The 20,661-nt window shown below is 27.8% G+C and overlaps 1 protein-coding gene and 1 long non-coding RNA gene across 2 annotated transcripts in view; one reads left to right on the top strand and one right to left on the bottom strand.

The window, feature by feature from the left end:
* LOC136079778 (uncharacterized) overlaps window positions 1-17,911 on the top strand; it is a 129,361-nt gene extending 111,450 nt beyond the window's left edge. The window contains exons 6-7 of the mRNA XM_065796154.1: window positions 14,810-15,085; window positions 17,411-17,911. Of these exons, the coding sequence (XP_065652226.1) occupies window positions 14,810-15,085; window positions 17,411-17,595 (461 nt within the window). The 3' untranslated portion in view covers window positions 17,596-17,911. The remainder of the gene's footprint in view (window positions 1-14,809; window positions 15,086-17,410) is intronic.
* LOC136079070 (uncharacterized) lies at window positions 11,523-13,143 on the bottom strand. Its single transcript, XR_010637922.1, has 2 exons — window positions 13,020-13,143; window positions 11,523-12,766 (listed from the first exon to the last, which is right to left on the bottom strand). It is a non-coding gene; the product is annotated as an uncharacterized LOC136079070 (long non-coding RNA).
* Window positions 17,912-20,661: the final 2,750 nt, after the last annotated feature.

Consider the following 20,661-nt stretch of genomic DNA (forward strand, 5'->3'; position numbering starts at 1 on the left):
ACAAAATGAAGATGAACATGGTGATCTTCTTCTTCATTCAGAGGTATATAGACAAAAAATAAATAATTTAACATTACAATAAAAAATAAATGTTTGTCTATTTTTTGCAGGTTAGGTGGCTATCAAGAGGAAATATTCTTAACAGATTTTAGGAGTGTTTGCCAAGTGTACTGCAGTTCATGGTAACTCAAAAATTTTCATTCATTACAATGTTTATTGAAGAGTTTAAGTGTAAACTGGCTTTCCTTTGCGACATCACAGCACAATTCAATGTTCTGAATAAGAGATTACAAGGCCGCCGTGTGCTGGTTTGTGATTTGATCATCCACATCACTGTGATGAAAACAAAGCTTAATTTGTACAAAACTCAATTTGCATCTGGTAGTTGTACTCATTTTCCTACTTTAAATGAATGTCAACCATCAAGGGAAATGTTATCGTCATTTTCATTAATAGTGACTTCTCTGTATGATCAATTTGAAAACAGATTTAATGAATTTGAAGACTTAAAAAAGCATATGGTTTTTTTGTGTTATCCATTTGACTTTGATATGAATGATATTAGTATTTTAAAAGACTTTGAAGAAGCTGATATTTTAAAAGCAGAGGATGAACTAATTAGCTTTCAATGTGACGACGAGTTGAGAAGATAGGCACCAAAAAAAAGATAAAGATGGCACTTTTGGTGAAAATTTAATTATTTTCTGGCATGGTGTCATGAAGGAACGTTTTCCAGTTCTTAAAAAACATGCAAATAGACTTATCTGTATGTATGACACTAGTTACCAATGCGAACAAACATTCTCAGCCATGAAAATAATAAAAAATGTTTACAGAACAAGACTGACTGACACTCATTTGAATGACCATGTGCTAGCTGCAACAACAAAATACTCACCAAATTTTTAATTGTGCTTTATGTGTTTTTTTTCTTAAGTATGTATTTTGTATTGATACAATTATTAGTTCTATAATCTAATTCTATACTATATTCTGTTATATAGGTAATATAACCTATTTTATATATATATAATTTATTGCTGTGGGCCGCAACTAAAGCAAGAATTTTGCAAGTGGACTCCTTTGGAAATATGGTGCCGACCACTGGTTTAAAAAATTATGAACTTAAAGTTTCATTTAATGCATTGGCGTAAATAATAGGCAATTTTTTGAAATATCGTTCATTTACCGAACGTTTATATTTCACTTTTTATTTAAAATAAAAAATTTTCTACATCATCGTATTGAATAAATTATTATTCCCTTTATTAAAACAAAAAGGAATTTAGCTAGATAGTCTAAGGCTTCATTTCAAAATAGTCTTTATTTTTAATATATAGATTATTTTATTTTGCTAATACAAACTAACTTGATCGGGAGAAGATTTTAGCAAACTTTAAAAACGTTTTAACTTTTAAATTGAAAACGAATTAACTATTTATAATATCTTATTTTAATATAGAAACTTTCAATTACAATAAAAATTAATAAATTTTTATTAAATATTTTATTAATACAGTTAATATATTCAAGGTCAAAAAACATTTATATTAAAAACACAGGCATGTATACAATTGTTACTATACTAGGTTTACATTTTTAATGCTGTTGTAAATTCATGTGTGTTCGCATTTCAATTCCAGCAACCTTTTGTCGATTATTTAAAGATAAACAAACCTTAAAACACAATATAGAAATTATTGAATGTAAATGATATACCATAATACAAAATTGAAATAACTTTTTACTAATAACACTGTAAGAAACATTTGTTGATAGTTCTTTTTTTATAAATTGCTATTAAAAGTTATGTTATTACATTAGTTCTACATTTCAATTTATAAACGCGCCATAAAAGATAACCTTACCTGGTAAGTGAAAGGTTCTAAATATTTTACACATATCAAGAATAAATGGAAAAAAAGTCTCTCGCCTTTTTATTTAATAATAATAAACGCGTTAAAAGTATTAAAGTCTTAGAATTTGAATTTAATACCTTATGCCTGAATGCCACATGTCTAAAGTAGCAAGTTCTATACAAATATAAACAAGCAATATATAAACTAAGTTGTCACTAACATAAAATAATTAAAAGTAAAAAAGAAAATAGTTTTACTTGTTTTAACTAATTTAAACTTATAGTGTGATATAGCACAACACGTTCAAGAATAGCAAATTATGAAAGCATACACAAACTTAAATATAGAAGTTATAACAATCAATATATAAATTTTGAACTATAATATATTGACAATTCTAAATCAAACAAACATGATTTAAAAAAATAATCTACCAAGGAATCACGTCATAATTTCTTATGGAAACCCTTTTTAATTAGCACTTCATAACTTCTTATGGAAACCCTTTTTTTAAAAGTTCATTTGTTTTTCAACGGATTTGAGTCTGTTATAATCCGATATAATCCGTTAAATTAATTTTGAAGAATCCGTTGATACTTAATTTTACTCCGTTAATTTTGTGATTTTTTGTTACGAATTACTTCGTTAATTAAACGAAAGAAAGCAATCCATTGCTTTTTCTAACGGATTGTTTTTAAAGTGTAATTGCATAGCTAGAAGCAAAAAGTACTTAAAAGAATTTCAGTTATATTGTGCAACTAATGCTAGTATTATAAATTATAGTATATTTCATATTAACACATTATTAAATATTTACTAAATTTTGGTACTAAAGAAAACTTGAACAAAAAGAAGCTAATTGTTTCAAAATGTCTAATTTTCAATGAAAGATTAACGAACAAGCTTTTATTTTTGGTTTACAAGTCAAGGCAAAAAATGCACCGTATTTTTTGAAAAGGAGTTAATAAAATTTTCCCATTCGCAACTTTAGTAGAAACAAAACTTGCTAAACTCAAGCGAGTTAAAGTAGCCACTGATAATGATATATTTGTATCAACGAAATCATCGTCCTTACTAATACTAGACTTTTTAATTCGTTTTTCAAATGTCCCAAAATTACAATTTCTGATTTCAAATGCAGATGTATCATGCATTGCTTTGAGATTTTTTAAAAAAATGTTTAAAAAACAAGATATATGTAATTAAAAAAAATTGTAATAAAAAATTAGCACTTGAAATAGCGGATAATGTTTTATTTTCGCTCCAAATTATATCAAATATTTGAAAAAAATCTAATTATTACAAAAGTTCAACACATTAACATTTTTAAAGTCAGGAGACCATACTGCCACCGCATACTTGATGAGAGGTCAAATAAAAGTTGTGTATAATAACTTAAGCATATTAACATAACTTTAAGCAAATGTCTTCTTCAGCCACCCTATCATTCGATTTGCTTTTAAGGTACAATTCACACTATTTGCTTTTGATGTACAAGCTATCTAATCATTCCATTTTATGTAAGAAGAACTGGTTTAGAAATCTTAAATTACTTTTTATTCCTCTTAAACCCTAAAGGCTGCAATCAATCTAAAGACAATATTAATTGATAACATATACTATAATGTTATACTTTTTAAATACTATTTTTACATATACATACAAATAATGCTGGCAGCTTTGTAAATCTGCTTTAAACAACACGCAATAATGAACATCTACGTCAATTTTCTATTAATGCCATGTACACAATTATTACTTTTTGCTTGTGGTTTGAGCTTTTTGAAATTTAATTTTTTTTGGTATTTTTATCTAGAACAAGCATGTCAAAGTGGTGACCCGCGGCCACATGCCGTTCGCAAGACCTTTAATAGCGTCCCCCAAGTTTTTTATCATTTTATTACATAAAGCGGCCCGCAGACATGCATTTCATAAATGTTTTATTAAAAACAACGATAAAAAAAATCACAAAGAGTTTTCTGAACTCCTTTATTAAAAAAGACATGAATACTAAACTAATTTTTTAACTTTTTATTAAAAATAAAACCCTGAACTTAAAACTATAAAAAATTATTAAACAATTATGATAATATATTTTAATTTTACCAACCGATATGAGAAAATGAGGCGAGTAAATATAAAAAAGCAATTGTTTTTACTCAGCATTTTTGGAGTACTTGTTCAGCTTTACGTGAATAAATATTCAAGCTAAATATCTCAATTTTTTATTAACGTAAAGCTGAGCAATTTATTCTACAAACGCTGAATAATTGACATAGCAAATGATTTAAGAAGTCAGTTAACAAAAATCTGCAAGGATGATGAGGCCTTTTACAATTGCTGTTGATCAGTGTCGGATCAAGAGGGGGGCTAGGGGGGCTAAAGCCCCGGGCCTCACAATTTTAGGGGCCCCGATTCAAAGTAAATAATTATTTATTAACTCTGAAAATTAAATCTTTTATTAACTTAAAAGAGCCAAAGTTAAATTTGCTAAATTGTCTGAAAACAAAAGCACAAAAATAAAATAACTGTCAACAAAAACACTGCATTATATATTTTTTCCGGTCTTTGACAACGAAGGAGCGCAACTACTTCTACATAAAAAAAATTGCTAGATTGGTAGCAGCGCCTTATAGCGATAATTGAATGTAACATTTGTACGAATTGCTACAAAAACAATTTCCTTCGGAAAATTATTAATGACTTGAATAATTATATCGTTATTGAAAATGCATTAACGATTGCAATTCTACAATTCTTTTGTACTTCCGCACAAAAGAGCTCTTGTGTGAATGCATTTAATAGCTGAAGCGCTTAATTTGTGAAAGAGAAAAAAAGAACAGTTTAACACTTTTCAGGTTATACAGTTATAATTAAAATGCTAAGAAAATATGAAAGTGGAGCTTCTAAAAGAAGATTGAAGAAAGAGAGAGAGGAAATGGTAGCTAAAATTCCGAAAATGAAAAATTTTTTTTCATCAAACCAAACTAATATGCAATTTCCACAAACTGTAGATAATAATAAAAACAATGAAAGAAAAGATGAAAACAATAACACGGAAAATGAGGTAGCCTGCCAAGGTCCTTCAAATGAAATTGAAATTGTTGAATATACAACGCATAATAATGAGCTTGACTCAGGTACTCCAATTTTTACTATCTTTAATGACATCTCTAACATCTGCTAAACAGACAATTTACTTTTTAGGCAGTTAATACTTTTATTCTATAAATTTTCACTTATTGTTGTTTCATTAAGCTTATTTATCATGATTTCTTCCTAGATACCATTCTACGCGAAGACCCTGCTTTATGGCCATTACAATTAAAGTAAAATGAACTTATGAAGTATTTAAACAAGGGGTATGCTTTTTTTCAAAATAAAGACTCTAATTTCGAATTTTCGAAGCGGGTGTTCAAAAACCGGTAAAGATATTATTCGGTTAAATATTTTCAAAAAGTGATGAATAATGGCAAAAAGTGTGACCGAAAATGGTTAATGTTTTCTGAATCCACTGGCTGTGTATTTTGTTATGTTTGCAAGTTTTTTTCAACTGATTACGACAACGTATTTGTCAAAAGTGGTTTTTACAATTGGAAAAAAGCTAAACAAACTATTTTTGGCCACGAAAACAGCAAGGAACATATTCAATGTATGATTAAGTGGATAGAATTCATAAAACAAAATACTCATGTCGATAAATATATGGTAAGCCAGATTAAAAGGGAATTTAATTATTGGTCTGCAATCTTAAATAGGCTAGTAGCGGTTATTCGTTTTTTAGCCGGAAGAGGTTTAGCATTTCGAGGCCATAATGAAGGCCATAATGAAGGCCATAATGAAGGCCATAATGAAGGCCATAATAAAGGCCATAATGAAGACCATAATGAAGGCCATAATGAAGGCCATAATGAAGGCCATAATGAAGGCCATAATGAAGGCCATAATAAAGGCCATAATGAAGACCATAATGAAGGCCATAATGAAGGCCATAATGAAGGCCATAATGAAGGCCATAATGAGGCCATAATGAAGACCATAATGAATTATAGGATCGTCAAATAACGGAAATTACTTAGGCATGTTAGAACTGTTGACTCAATCTGATCCTAATAATTGATCATAATATCAATTAGCTCTTCACAAATAGTTTTAGACAAATAATTTACATTACCTTTGCCTTTTTTTTGCAAATAAAGGCAAAGGTAATGTAAATTATTTGTCTAAAACTATTTGTGAAGAGCTAATTGATATTATGTCTCAAAAGGTTTTAACGCATATTATTACCGAAATAAAAAAAGCAAAATACTGGGGAATTCTCGTAGATTCGACTCCTGATATTTCTTACGTGGATCAACTTTCTGTGATATTTCGTTATTATCTAAATGGCCCCGTGTATGAACGATTTTTTTGTTTTCTACAAACTAAAAGCCACGACGGTAAATCTTTGATTACTGACATTTTAGATCTACTGGAAAGATATGATATTGATATAACCAAGTGTCGGGGACAGGCATACAATAATGCAATCAATATGTCTGGTAAATATTCTGGATTACAAGCACGTTTAAAAGAGCGGAGTGAATTAGCTTTTTACATCCCTTGCGCTCGACATTCTTTAAATTTAGTAGGGCAGTGCAGTGTCAGTGAGTGCATCAATTCTATCAACACATAGATAGGATTTGTTTAAAGGAAATCATGCTACACTCAAGCGCTTATCAAATACACGATGGTCATGTAGGTCAGATGCTTCAAAAAGTTTGGTAGAAAATTTTGATGGGAATCATGCAGCGCTATGTCATATAGCTAAAGATACAGAAGAAAAATCTGATACTCGTCATGAAGCTTTGTGTTTATTAAATAAGATTACTAAGCAAGAGTTTGCATTCATGGCTGTACTTTGGCATTACATACTTAAGAGGTTTAATGCAGTTGGCAAATTTCTTCAAAAAGTTCAATTAGATTTGCATACAGCAAGCATTATGTTACTTTCTCTAATTGACTTTGTAAAAAACTTACAAAACGACATTATGAGATTTGAGAATGAGTCAAAAAAACTTAGCTCGTTTATTGAAAAAGACTATTCGGATAAGAACGGTAATTAAAAAATTGAGCAACGGAGAAAACCAAGCTGATTCTTTAAGCGTATTCAACATGTTTCGAGTGAATACATTTTTTGTCATTATTGACAAACTTGTGACACAATTAACTATAAGAAGTGATGGTTACAACCACGTAAATAAGTTATTTGGATTTCTATCGAAGCTGGTAACTATTAGTACCATGGAATTGCAAGTTAGCGCGAAAAAAATTGTAGAAGTGTACTCAAATGACTTAGAAGATAGTTTCATATTTGAAATAGAACAATTTGTAACATTATAAAAGTTGCAGCCTCCGGGTTTTTTTTCGCATAAAAAAGATAAATCTGATACTGAAAACACATTGATTCCTCTGCATGTTTTAAAATAGATTGTTGAAACCGATATTATTGATGTATTTCCAAATGTTTATATAGCATATCGCTTGTTTCTAACTATTCCCATAACAAATTGCGAGGCTGAAAGATCATTTTCAACTCTTAAAAGAGTTAAGAACATGCACCGATCAACAATGGTCCATAGTCATTTAAGTAATATAGCAAGATTAACTATTGAGTCAAAATTATTAGAAACTTTGGATTTCAGCGATGTGATTGCAGAGTTTGCGGGGAAGAAAAGCAGAAAAAATCACTCAACTTTATTCAATAAAATAAATACAAAATTTGTATATAAATAAATATCAATGATAGCGTTTTCAAGAAAGTCTTTGTTTTACTTATTTTTGTCGTTGTTAGTGGAACTGGGCATCCTAATTTTAAATAGCCTTGGGCCCCGAAAAGTCTGAATCCGCCACTGCTGTTGATGAAAGTACAGATGTCAAAAATGTTGCTCAGTTGTCTGTTTTTATAAGAGGTTGCAATTTCAAGTATGAAATTACAGAAGAACTTCTGGATTTGATTCCAATGCATGGTATAACATCAGGTGCAGATATTTTTTTGGAGATTGAAAAATACTGAACTAGTATAAACTTTCAATTACTGCCTATAGTTACTGATGGAACACCCGCTATGATTGGTTCGAAGAGGGGTCACGTTGATAAATTAATGAGAAAATTGGAAATAAGATAAACAATTTTCATTTTATCATTCATTAAGAAGTATTATGCGGAAAAACAATTGATCTGGATTATGTGATTAAAGAATAGCATCTGTTGTGAGCTTTATAAGAGCAAAAAGACTAAATCATCGTCAGTTCGCTTCATTGTTGAATGAAGATAACATTAAATATGAGAATTTACCATATTATACTGAAGTTGAAAGGTCATCATGTTACAAAGTACTCAAAGCATTCAATCATCTCAAAACTAAAATACTTCATTTTTTTGGAAACAAAATGGCAAGATTGTTCAGATATAAAAAACACCAAGTTTCTTCAAGGTTTAGCTTTCTAGTTGATATCACAATACACCTGAATTATCTGATCATTAACTTGCAAAAAAAAAATTACTACCACAATGTTAGATAATGTCAGAGCTTTTCAAACCAAACTTTTACTTCGAGAACGCCAAAGTGATCAAGAAAATTTAGTACATTTTGAGACGTGCAAGCCTATGAAACTGCATGACCAAAATTTTATGTTCAGGAACTACATAAAAATTACAATGTTATTGTATGGTTTAAAGTCTTCAAAAAATGTGAAACAAATTTTGCTTTGTTCCCCTCACCATTAAACTTTGATATTGAAAAAATGGAAGAAGATCTGCAAATGAAATTAATTGAACTTCAGTATGATTCTGTTCTCAAACAACAATTTACTGATGTTGGTGTACCCAAGTTTTTTTCATCATTTACCACCACATCATTTACCCGAGATGTGTCAATTTACTTGTCAAATATGTGCAATTTTTGGCAGTATTTATCTTTGAGCGCAATTTTTTTCACACATGAAACAAAATAAAATCCCTGAGAGGTCCAGGCTTAATGATTAACATTTTTCTTCCATAATGAAAGTGGTAGCTAGCCAAGACATAAAACCAAACCTTACTAAGCTTTCAGCGAAGAAAAATTCTATAATGTTTGTTATTATTATTAAAAAATATTTATTGTGTGAAATAAACAATACAGAATTAAACTTCTCTATTTTTTTTTAATATTATTGCAGTGATTTAATGGATTTTAAATATAATTATAATTTTGTTTACTTTACATCAAACCTTAGAAAAAGGACAGTTTGGGCTGAAGAGTTACACTTCATTCATCAGAAAAAAAAGTATTAGCTTGAGCGGCCCTCACAACATTTCCTTAGACTAAAGAGGCCCCCATACCAAATTGAGTTTGACATGCCTGATCTAAAACAACAATATTAGTGGTAGGGATGGTTCTTTTACTTACTTTTTTTTTACTTAAACGAGTAAGTTAATTTTTATCAAAAAGTAAACTACACAAGTAATTTTAAACTTTTAATGAAAGTTTACATTTCGTATAAGTAATAGATTTTTTTTAAAACAACTTTTACTTTATAATGTAAGTGTTTTTACATTCAAAAGTAAGTTATGTTAAGAAGATTACTCAAAAAGTAACTTCTTTTTCATGTAAAAATAAATAACATTAATAGACTGTTTACTTTTACATTTAAAAGTTAATTACTTTTAAAAATTACATTAAATAATATAAAAGTTCCACTAACTGTTAATTGCATTTACCTATAAAAGTAACTAATTAAAAAAGTTACATTAAAAAAAAACTTGCATACTAAAGTAAATTAAATGAAAGTAATATTCTACCTAGAGTAAATTAAATTTACAAATAAAATAATGATTTTTAAGTTGGATTTTTTTATTTTGAAAGTAATAACAAATCTTTATTAAAAATAAATTATATAAAAAAAAAAAGATAATTTCATAACATTTTGCATAATTTTTAAGTAAGTTAAAAGTAATTTATATAAATATAATTAATTAAATTTACTTATATTCTACAATAACTTTCACAGGATCTTTTACAACAGTAATACAAAAAAGTAAAGCCTATAATCACACAAAGCTGAAACATGGCATTTAGAAGGCGCATATACCCGATGGAAAACTTAGAAAGGGTAGACTACTTGAAAGGCAAATCTGGTATAACTGTTAGTTCTTTTTACAGGTTTTTTGCGTGAAAATTTTTATTATTGAAAAACAAAGGAGGCAAAGTTTAAACCTTATGTATACGTAACTATTGATAATACAATTAGTTAAAGATGCAGTTGATAAAGTAACTCTAATCGGTTTGGTAAAAAAAAGGAATCGCCGCGTTTTTAAATTATGAAACCTTTTCACATTGTTTTTGACGTGGTATAATACCACGCAATGCTTATATTTAAATCAATTTAAAATTAAGTCTTGTCTTTTGTTTAATTTATATTTTCATCGATTTTTTTAAACCATTTTATTTAGATGTTAAAAAAATAAAATTATTAAAATTTTCTGTTATTTATGCAATATTTCTTCTGCTTTAGTATTTTATTTTAAAAAAAGATTTCTCTTTTTCTAAAATAACATACTAAAACAGGAGAACTTGGTATTTCAGCTACTAGTATTAATATATATATTAAATTTTTAGGTATATTTCCAAAAAACACTAAACTAAAATTGTCGACTGAAATAAAGATACTAAATTCAAAGTTCAGAAAGACACATGATCATCAATATTTAATGACAAGTTTTTAATGACTTTATTGTGTACGGATATTTAGGGGCTTGGCAATAAGACAATTTCTGTCTTCTCCTTGCTTCTGCTATTTATGTATTTTACAAAAGAAAAATAATTATTTGTAAGGGCATATTTAGAAAAATAAAAACTTATAAAAAATAAAAATCAGCCACTGCTTTAAAGAATATCTTTTAATAATGATAATAAAAAAAAAACAATCAATGACGAAATTAAATTCAAAAAAAAGATTAATTTGATAACATTGTTTGAAAAATACAAATGTCTTGTAGACTAAAGTCACTTATAAAAACTAAATTTTCTTTGTTATTCTTCGACAAATTTTAACGACAAAGTCATTTGATTTCTTATTCACCAAAAAAGATTTAAATTAACTTTCGCTCCGAACTTTTATATGAGGAACAGAATTTGATTTTCAGACGAACTGATAACTTAATTAAAAATAATATTTTAAATCCTCTAAATAATTGGGGAGGTTGCTCAAAATAAAAAATGGATATAACTTTTGAACACTTTTTTATCAATTTTCGAAAATATAAAGAAGAAAAAGTAACAAAAATTTACTGAAAAAAAAGAACTTGATGTTATTTCATGTATATGATGAAACAGCATCAAGACATCTTTCTTCACAATTGATCATATAATTTTAAACTTAAAAGTGTGCTTTTTTGAACCACCCTACAAAATTTGCTATATTAAAAAAAGATTAAAACAAGCGGCTGTTGTGGTTATAAAAAGTTGTAATTTTTTTTTTTTTTTTTTTAATTTTTAAACTTTTTTTTCAATTACTTTTGATGTTATTTAAATCAGTTGGTAAAAGTTTTTTTTTAAAAGACTGTCTGGTTTATTGTTCTCGCTTTGGAAATGGCTTGGTATTTTGGCTTATTTTATTTAGCTTAGACGTTGTAAAACAAGTGTTTAAAACTATTAGTTTATACTATCATTCTAAAGTCTAATTTAAATTCGTCATGGAATATTTTACTCCATCAAATTCGTAAATATTAGCCTTTGTTCTCCGATTTTTCAGAAAGAAATGAAATGGTTCAAAATTGCTGCTATATTGTCTCCTAGGTCATCGTAGCGACGTTTAATCGTTATTTTTTTCCTTCTATCAAACACTGGGCAAAGTTTAGCTTAAGTTGATTGCGCATTTTTATTACTTCTTTGATAAATAGGTTACCTTTCGTAACATTAGATCAAAATCATGGAAGAACAAGTCGGAATGTTCATGAGTCTGATAAACAGATTTAAGTTGTCTCCAATGAGGATGGTAGATAAATCATCAATTTTAAAGAAGGGATGTAGGTAGTTTTAACTGTACTTTGATATATTAAAAAAGAATTTTAATGCTAACCATCCACCAGCGTCCAATTTAGTAAGAAGTGAATTATTATAGCAACAAAAAGCCGTATGATAAATTCGACAGAGCCAGAGATTTGAACAAATGTACTATAGTTAATGGTTAACAAAAACAAATACCAGATTTTATAAGAGCTCTGGAGATTGATTGTTATGTTTTTTAAATATTATATTTACGTAAGATTCCTTCATAAATAACTTTTTTAACATATACAAAGCAAGTTACATTTAGATGTAATTTTTTTTATAGTTTTAACCAAAGTTACTTTTCAAAGTAAATTACTTTACATGACTTACCATTATAAGTAACATTCACAAGTAAAAGTAAAAATGCAAATAATTTTTACTTGTAAAAGTAAATTGCTTCTTCAAGTAACAGTTACTCTTTAAAAATCTTAACTTAAGTAATTAAGTTTTACATGCCATTCAAGTAAAGTAAAAATTTAAGTAAAAAAAAAAGCGAATTCCATTTAAATGTAACTTATGAGCTATGTATTGTAACATACGCCTAAAAGTAATTCGTGCTTTTACATCAAAATAAGTAGATAGTCTAGTTAGTAGTTACAGAGCTACGATATGTAGGTACCAAATCGATTTGGGCTTATTGTTATGTTTTAGTCAGCTACATACATTGGATCTGTTGCTATTTATTTATCGTGATATTATCGTCATCCACAAAGCTGCGATATATAGCCATCACCTAGTTACAGATTTATTGATATGCTGTAGCAAGCTACAATGATTCGATACGTAGCTAACAAAATTGTAATATTATTGATATTTACAAAGCTGCATCATGTCCCTAAATAGCAATATGTTGTTATAAATTTGCAATGTTACAAATTCAATTATTTTCATAAATATACTAATACCAATACTAAAAGTTAAACAAAAAATGTAAAATACCAAATAAAACAATAATGTTAAAAAATTGCTAAAAATTTTTTATAAATATGGTTATTGCTAATTAGTCGCTAACTAATTATCTATCGAATTGTGTAAAAATTACATATAACCAATAAAGTAGCTTCATGATTTAAGATAAAATTACTCACTTTTTGAAAGAATTCTACAAGTCAATACAATATACTTAATAAAAGCTGAAAACGATAGTAAATAAAGTTTCAGAACGATCTCAACTACTTAGCAGGGTCAAAATACTGTGTGCATATCTGTTCCACGACTTAAAACAAATATTTAGACGCTGCATTTGTTAAAATTAAAATCTTGTTTGGTTTTTAAACAGTATGGTCTAACTGCTATCAAAATATAAAACAAACAAAATACTTTAAGATATGTTCAAAAGTTATTTTTTTCATTCAAATTAAAATAACATATATGTATATATATATATATATATATATATATATATATATATATATATATATATATATATATATATATTTATATATATATATATATCAATTACATAACAAACTTAGCAAACAAGGCTGCTACGCGTAGAAAAAAATTGAGAGTGGTACTACAAGGAACTTGGTGTGGAACTTCTCGATTATGAGGCTAGCGCTCTGCTACTACACCACTACGGCATGTATATTACATAGCATCAAACCAACCTATACGAGGAATATGTTAAAAAAAGATAATTGGATCCAAAGTTTAAGGTTTCGACAAATGTCAATAACAAACAAACCAATATAATTATGTTTAAAAAAATAGTAAAAAGTGATGCTAAAAAGCTAATAAATGAAAAATAACAATAAAGGCAGTATAAATAAAAAACTGTAGATATAATAAGAATTAAAAATACAAATATAAAGCGAATAATAAGTAATAATTATAAGTAAGTGATTGGTATGCTAAATAAAAATTTGATGAAGGAAGAAACTCCAAAAAAAATTCTTTATTCAAAATAAAATTTCAACCACGAAGTTTTTTGCACTTTTGACTAGGTTGGAGTTGACTAAACAATTTTCCGATCGATCAGGAATCAACTGCTATTTGTAATAATTGATATTGGTCTTTTGTTGGATAGCTTGATTGATGTGATGCTGACTGCAACCAATTTTGGCACCCAATTTACAATTTAAAATCCCTAATGGGCCAACAATGCACTTTTTTTAGATGCTCTTTTTTTTTATCATAGTTTTGGTTTTTCAACCTTTTCCTAAGCGATAACTAGATGGCAAACCATTTTCTCATATTCAAATACGTCGATACACTGAGGCTTTTATATCATTTTCATTCATAGAATAATCCACGATTGATTTTTTTGAATAACTTGGATACAATTTGCACAAAATTTGAAACAAGAATATGAGACTTGGTAGTAAAAAAAAAAAGAAGCCAAATAAGCCGCAATTAAAAGAAACGCTCGTTTAAAAGTCATAAACTTTCAAAATTAGCTTTAATAATTAGTGATCGCCCGTTACTTATAATATACGTGTTTTGCCCATACGTTTTACAGTTGTTTGTATTCTGAATAATATTCGTCCACGTCATTGAATTTATTTTACTTATTATTCATACAATTTGTTGTATCTTATATATACTACCCAGCGGACATTTGTTTTTAAAAGTTACGTTCTAAATGTCTTTTAACGTTTTTAAACATCTTTTAAACGTTATTTACGTGAGAATATTTAGAAGACGTTTGTAACACATTTGAAATACATTTAGAACGTAACTTTTAAAAACAATTGCCCGCTGGGTAGTATATTATATATACAACAAGTTATATGAATAATAAGCAAAATAAATTTAATGACATGGACAAATGTTTAATTCCCGTAGGTATATTTTCATTTATTATATATTTATAGTGCATATTAACTTTTCTTACATGTTGAAATCTACGCAATCGAAAAATTTAAAAATCTTATAGGAGTGTGGATTCCAATGATGACTCGCTTTGCCGATTGGGATTTTGGTTTTTGGAATAGAAGTTATGAAGATTATGAAAATGGCTTTGGTCTGGTAAATCAACAATGGATAGGTTTAAAAAAAATTAATCAAATTACAAGCACTTTTTTTACAGACATGAGGGTCGATTATTTTCTAAGAAAAGATCTAGCGTTTAGTACAATGTATTATAATATCCTTGTTAATTTAAGTGATACCAACTACATGTTTAGTTACGAAAAGTATGATTCAAGAGACTGTAAGTTTTTTGCTTACTTTTAATAGTATATATATACATATATATATATATATATATATATATATATATATATATATATATATATATATATATATATATATATATATATATATATATATATATATATATATATATATATATAAATATATATATATATATATATAAATATATATATATATATATATAAATATATATATATATATATATTGTTTTTATATTGTTTTCTATATCAGTTGTAGAAATATAGTTGAGTTCTCTTGCATGTCTATCTAAGCTTTTGTTTTGTCGGACACTGTATATATATATATATATATATATATATATATATATATATATATATATATATATATATATATATATATATATATATATATATATATATATATATATATATATATATATATATATACAGTGTCCGACAAAACAAAAGCTTAGATAGACATGCAAGAGAACTCAACTATATTTCTACAACTGATATAGAAAACAATATAAAAATAAAATTTTTATTTGGTGCATTGATTCTTAGATAGAAAAAAAACAAGAAAAAAATGACAAAAGGTTGAGAATTTTTATTGAAATAACGAAATAGACCAAACCAATACTTTGCGGTGAAGTCACAGCTTTTGATCACTGCCTTGCATCGACGAGGCATACTCTCAACAAGTGATTGTAAGATTTTGAAGAATTTGAAACAACTCTTCTTCATTTTTTGGAGCTCTTGTCTTGATTCCATAATCCAATTTACTCCAGAGATTCTCGATAGGGTTCAGATCAGGACTTTGAGCTGGCCAAGAAAGAACCACTAATTTTTTGTTCTTCAAATAATTTTTCACAATGTTTGCCGTATGTTTCGGTCATTATCCTGCTGAAAGACCCAACTTTTATATTTAAAGAGCTCATTTGCACTAGGTATCAGTTGATGAATTAAATTTTTATTGAACATTTTACTGCCCATAATACCAGGAATTTTATACAACGACCAACATCCGATGAAGTAAAACATTCACTTTTTTATCGTGTTTTACTATTGGGTGTGTTACTAATGGATCGTAACGTTCATTATGTAACCGCCAAACACGCGACCGTCCACTAAAGCGCAAACAAAATGGTGACTCATCACTCCATGAAACCTTTTTCCATTGTTCAATTGTCCAATTCTAGTATTGCTTTGCCCATTGAAGTCTTTATTTCTGGTTACTTTCAGAAATAAATTGTTTTTTAACGCTTCAGTAAGATTTAAATTTCCCAATAGAATGGATCCTTCGAAGAACCGTCCGTTCGTCAACTTCCAGTTTAAAATTTCTCTTTATTTCAGCCGCTGTTTTCTTTCTATTATTTCGAACCTCTCTTATAATTAATCTGTCCTCTCAGGGTATATATTATAATTATATATATTATAACTAATCTGTCCTTCAACCCTAACCCTGGCAGTTGTTTTACGCCTACTTCCGCTCCCTTCTTTGCGTTTTTAAACTTGTAGTGCACCATCAATTCAATTTTTTTCCAATTTCATGGTCAGTGTATCCACTTTTATGCCATGCCACAATTTGGCCCTTTTAAAACTCAGTGAGTTGTTTTCTTACCTTTTTTTGAGTTGTCTGGCACATTGTTCGACTTGGGTGCTTTGATAGAAAAAGCGATAATTGAAGCAAGAAAAATAATTTAGGATTACGTTTTCGCTCACAATAAATATTTTTTTTCACAACTCGCCAAAAATATGTCCGGAATTCGACATGTCAAGCTCTAATTGACAAATAATAAAATGACGTAAACATGTGGTTGTAGTTTGCCCAAAGATATTTCTAGAATACTAAAGATACACTATTGAAATAAACTATTTCTTCCTAAAACAGTATTAAAAAATATATATATTGTAAAGAATATATGATTGTCATTCTTTTTAGTTGTAATTTTTCAGAGTTTACCTAAGCTCTTTTTATTTCAGACAATATATATATATATATATATATATATATATATATATATATATATATATATATATATATATATATATACATATATATATATATATATATATATATATATATATATATATATATATATATATATATATATATATATATATATATATATATAAATGTGTGTGTGTGTCTACGTGTATGTATATATTCATATATATATATATATATATATATATATATATATATATATATATATATATATATATATATATATATACATATATATACATATATATACATATATATATATATATATATATATATATATATATATGTATATATATATATATATATATATATATATATATATATGTATATATATATATATATGGGATATATATAGCATTAGAACCAGATTTATTGAACGCGAATCTCACTACATTCAAAAGTTGCAGTAATTGGTGGACCTCAAATTGCAACCAAAATATGAGTCCGACCGCATCTAACTACATTTCATATGGATCAACAGAAAATTTACTTTCAATACAGTTTCTCTTGCGTACAAATGATTGCAAAGTCTGTAAATAAAAATTTACGTTATAGCTAATGCTTTTGTGAATGGCTGTTAACGAACGAATATCCAATGCTGTTCCGTAAAAATGATATTAAACGTTGTGTAAAATTATCCTTAACTGTTTAATGATTTATTGCACTTTTATTTATATATATAATAGCTTACACATTTTCTATATTCTTTTTTATAAATATTATATAAACAGTTATTTTGTGTTTCATACAAAAATAAGTTGTTGGATTAAACAGAGTTTATTGTTTTGTTAAATTATTGATAATTTGATTTTACTGAAATTAGGTAGAATAAATTGGCAAGTTATTTTATCTAAAATTTACTAATTTATTAATGAAAATACTTTTAACTTGAAACTAATTCGAGCTAACTGTTGCTAAATTTTAATTCTTATAATAAACTTAACCTTCAACCCCCTCGTTTTCCCAAGGGAATCAACAGGGCAAATAGAAACAAAACTTTAGACACATGTTGACAAATATACAATGCAAAATAAAATTATCTTTGCCCAAATATTTATTGGTAATTGATTTTTTACGTCGGTAACACTTTAAATTATCAGGAAAATGTTATTTGTTTTGACAATTTTTTGAAAACAACAAGATATAATAGAGCAAAGTTTCGATGGTTTATTTTTTTGTTTTGAGGATTGGGTTTAAGCACCCCTCCCATTTTTTAAAGTTTTAAACTAAAATTTGGCATTGCATCTATCTATAAAATGAGTTACTGTGCAAAACCAATAAATGAGATTCATATTCTATCCACCAAACTGAGATTCATATTCTAAATGAGATTCATATTCTATCCACCAAAATCTACCGATCTAATCGAACCGCCTTATGTGGCATTTTTTAACCAATAAAATTAAAATGGCGGTAAGTAGTAGAAAAGTGGATAATGAGTGTAAGAAAATGCAGAAAACAGTTTTATAAACAATAACTAAAAAATTAAAGCTCAAAAATAAACTGATTTAACTTACAGCAGCTTCAATGAGATCTTTCAGAGTACGAAATTAGATTTAAACAGTGCTCCGCGAGGCTTTGTGACAAGAACGTTAGGACCTCTTGGGCACCTAAAAAACAACTAAATATATGGATATATATATATATCTATATATATATATATATATATATATATATATATATATATATGTATATATTTATATATACATGTATATATTTATATATACATATATACATATATATATATATATATATATATATATATATATATATATATATATATATATATATATATATATATATATATATATATATATATACATATATATATATAACAAATATATGATTTATTTATGAAAATTATTTCCTACGTTATTGTTTTATGCTAAATGTGTTATGCGTTTTTTCCATTTGTTTAGTGTCTTGTAAAATGAAGAACAATATTATTACGGTTGCATTTGCCAAGTTTACAACATAGGACAGGTTGACCAACTTATCAAGAGTATGTAGGTTAACACCATGTTGCTACAGAACATCAGACTAAGACAGGAGTTTGCAACTGATTGGCTAAAGAGGTTTTTGGTGACTGGACCAAGTCTGTTAGGAAGTGGGAGATGTTCTTTACGGACAATCGGGACTCTGTTGGAATAACTGGAGACAGATTAGAGGTTGGTTGATGATGTAGAAGGCAAACCAAATATAATATATTTGTAATTTTTTTTAAAGTGTGTGATATATAAGCATATATACAGCAAGTTTTGTAACAATAGCATAGGGAACGAGAATTTTACATATTAAATCATTATTTTTCGGAAAAACTTTTATGGTGATTTGCCTTTCTTCTCGACTTTAGGTCTGTAGATAGGTTGGGCATTGTTTTTGTTTTTTTGTTAAAATTATAACACACATAGTCTTGTTCATTACTTATCTCATTCCCCTTCAGATCCGGAATACAGAGACAGAAGATGTTGTCTAGTCAAACCCATAATCCTCCTCCACACTCTATGTCAGCGCAATGAGGTTAAATAAATAAAAAAAGAACAACGGTGTTGTGGTAAAGATGAGTAACTGTTTCAATTTTTAGGCTATATCTGCAAGGTTGGATGAATTTTTGATTTACCACAAGCTAGAGAAGACTACAATTAATTTAAAAGTAACCACCATTTTTAGTGAAGTGACTGACGCTACTACTAGTTGTAGCATCTGCGGTCTGACTAACTTCATCCTGAATGGCCTTTAGAATGTTTATACAGCTGCTGCAGATCTTCCGGATATTGTATTTAATCATGGCCTGTTAATCCTTTATTTGTAAATAAAGGATATGGAGTGTTTTCTTAAAATCCAGGCTACAGACTGAATTTTAAAAATTGGATGGCAAGGGTATGAGATAAGAACTACTTAAATTCAGAATGAAAAACCTAAATTCAGAAGAAAAAAGATAAAATAAAAAAGTTGCATTGAGGGATGGTATTGATATCAATGTTAATGTTCGAAGTCACAAAGATTTTAAACTCCAATATGGGCAATTCTGCTTGGAGGTTTTTAAGGTCGCACGAAACGTCAGCAGTGCTTGAAGGTGTTGACATATGATATCAGTTGTAAGTCTCAACTTCTGAAATCATTTGCCGCAGACAATACACAAGATGTTGGCCAATCAGTCATCAGACTGTTAGTATAAAGACTATTGTAGCTGGATCCTTTTTGAAGTAGCTACAGGAGTCCTCCAACTAACTTTTCAAGCACAGCAGGGAGCACTATCTAAGGAAACTTTTCAGGCCCCAAAACAAACTAAGAACTTATGATAAAGAATCTTTGCAGCTAAAATCCTAAGATGTCTTAATAAGTTGGAGTTAGGGAAAGATCAAAAATTCCCGTCTAAGGTTAAGAAGCTCTTGATGTACTTGTATGTATTATTTATGTCTATATAAATAGATTCTTATTTGTAAAAAAGAAAATTATGTTAACAAAGTTCAATTTTAATGTACGCTATATGTTTTATTCACAATATTAATGAAATTAAAGTCATGAAATAAATAAAAATAAAAGATATACCGTTTAAAAACTCGTCATTACATCTAAAATAACCACTCGCGTGGTTTTAATTGC

The sequence above is a fragment of the Hydra vulgaris genome, chromosome 04, assembly GCF_038396675.1.
Source record: "Hydra vulgaris chromosome 04, alternate assembly HydraT2T_AEP".
Lineage (NCBI taxonomy): Eukaryota > Metazoa > Cnidaria > Hydrozoa > Anthoathecata > Hydridae > Hydra > Hydra vulgaris.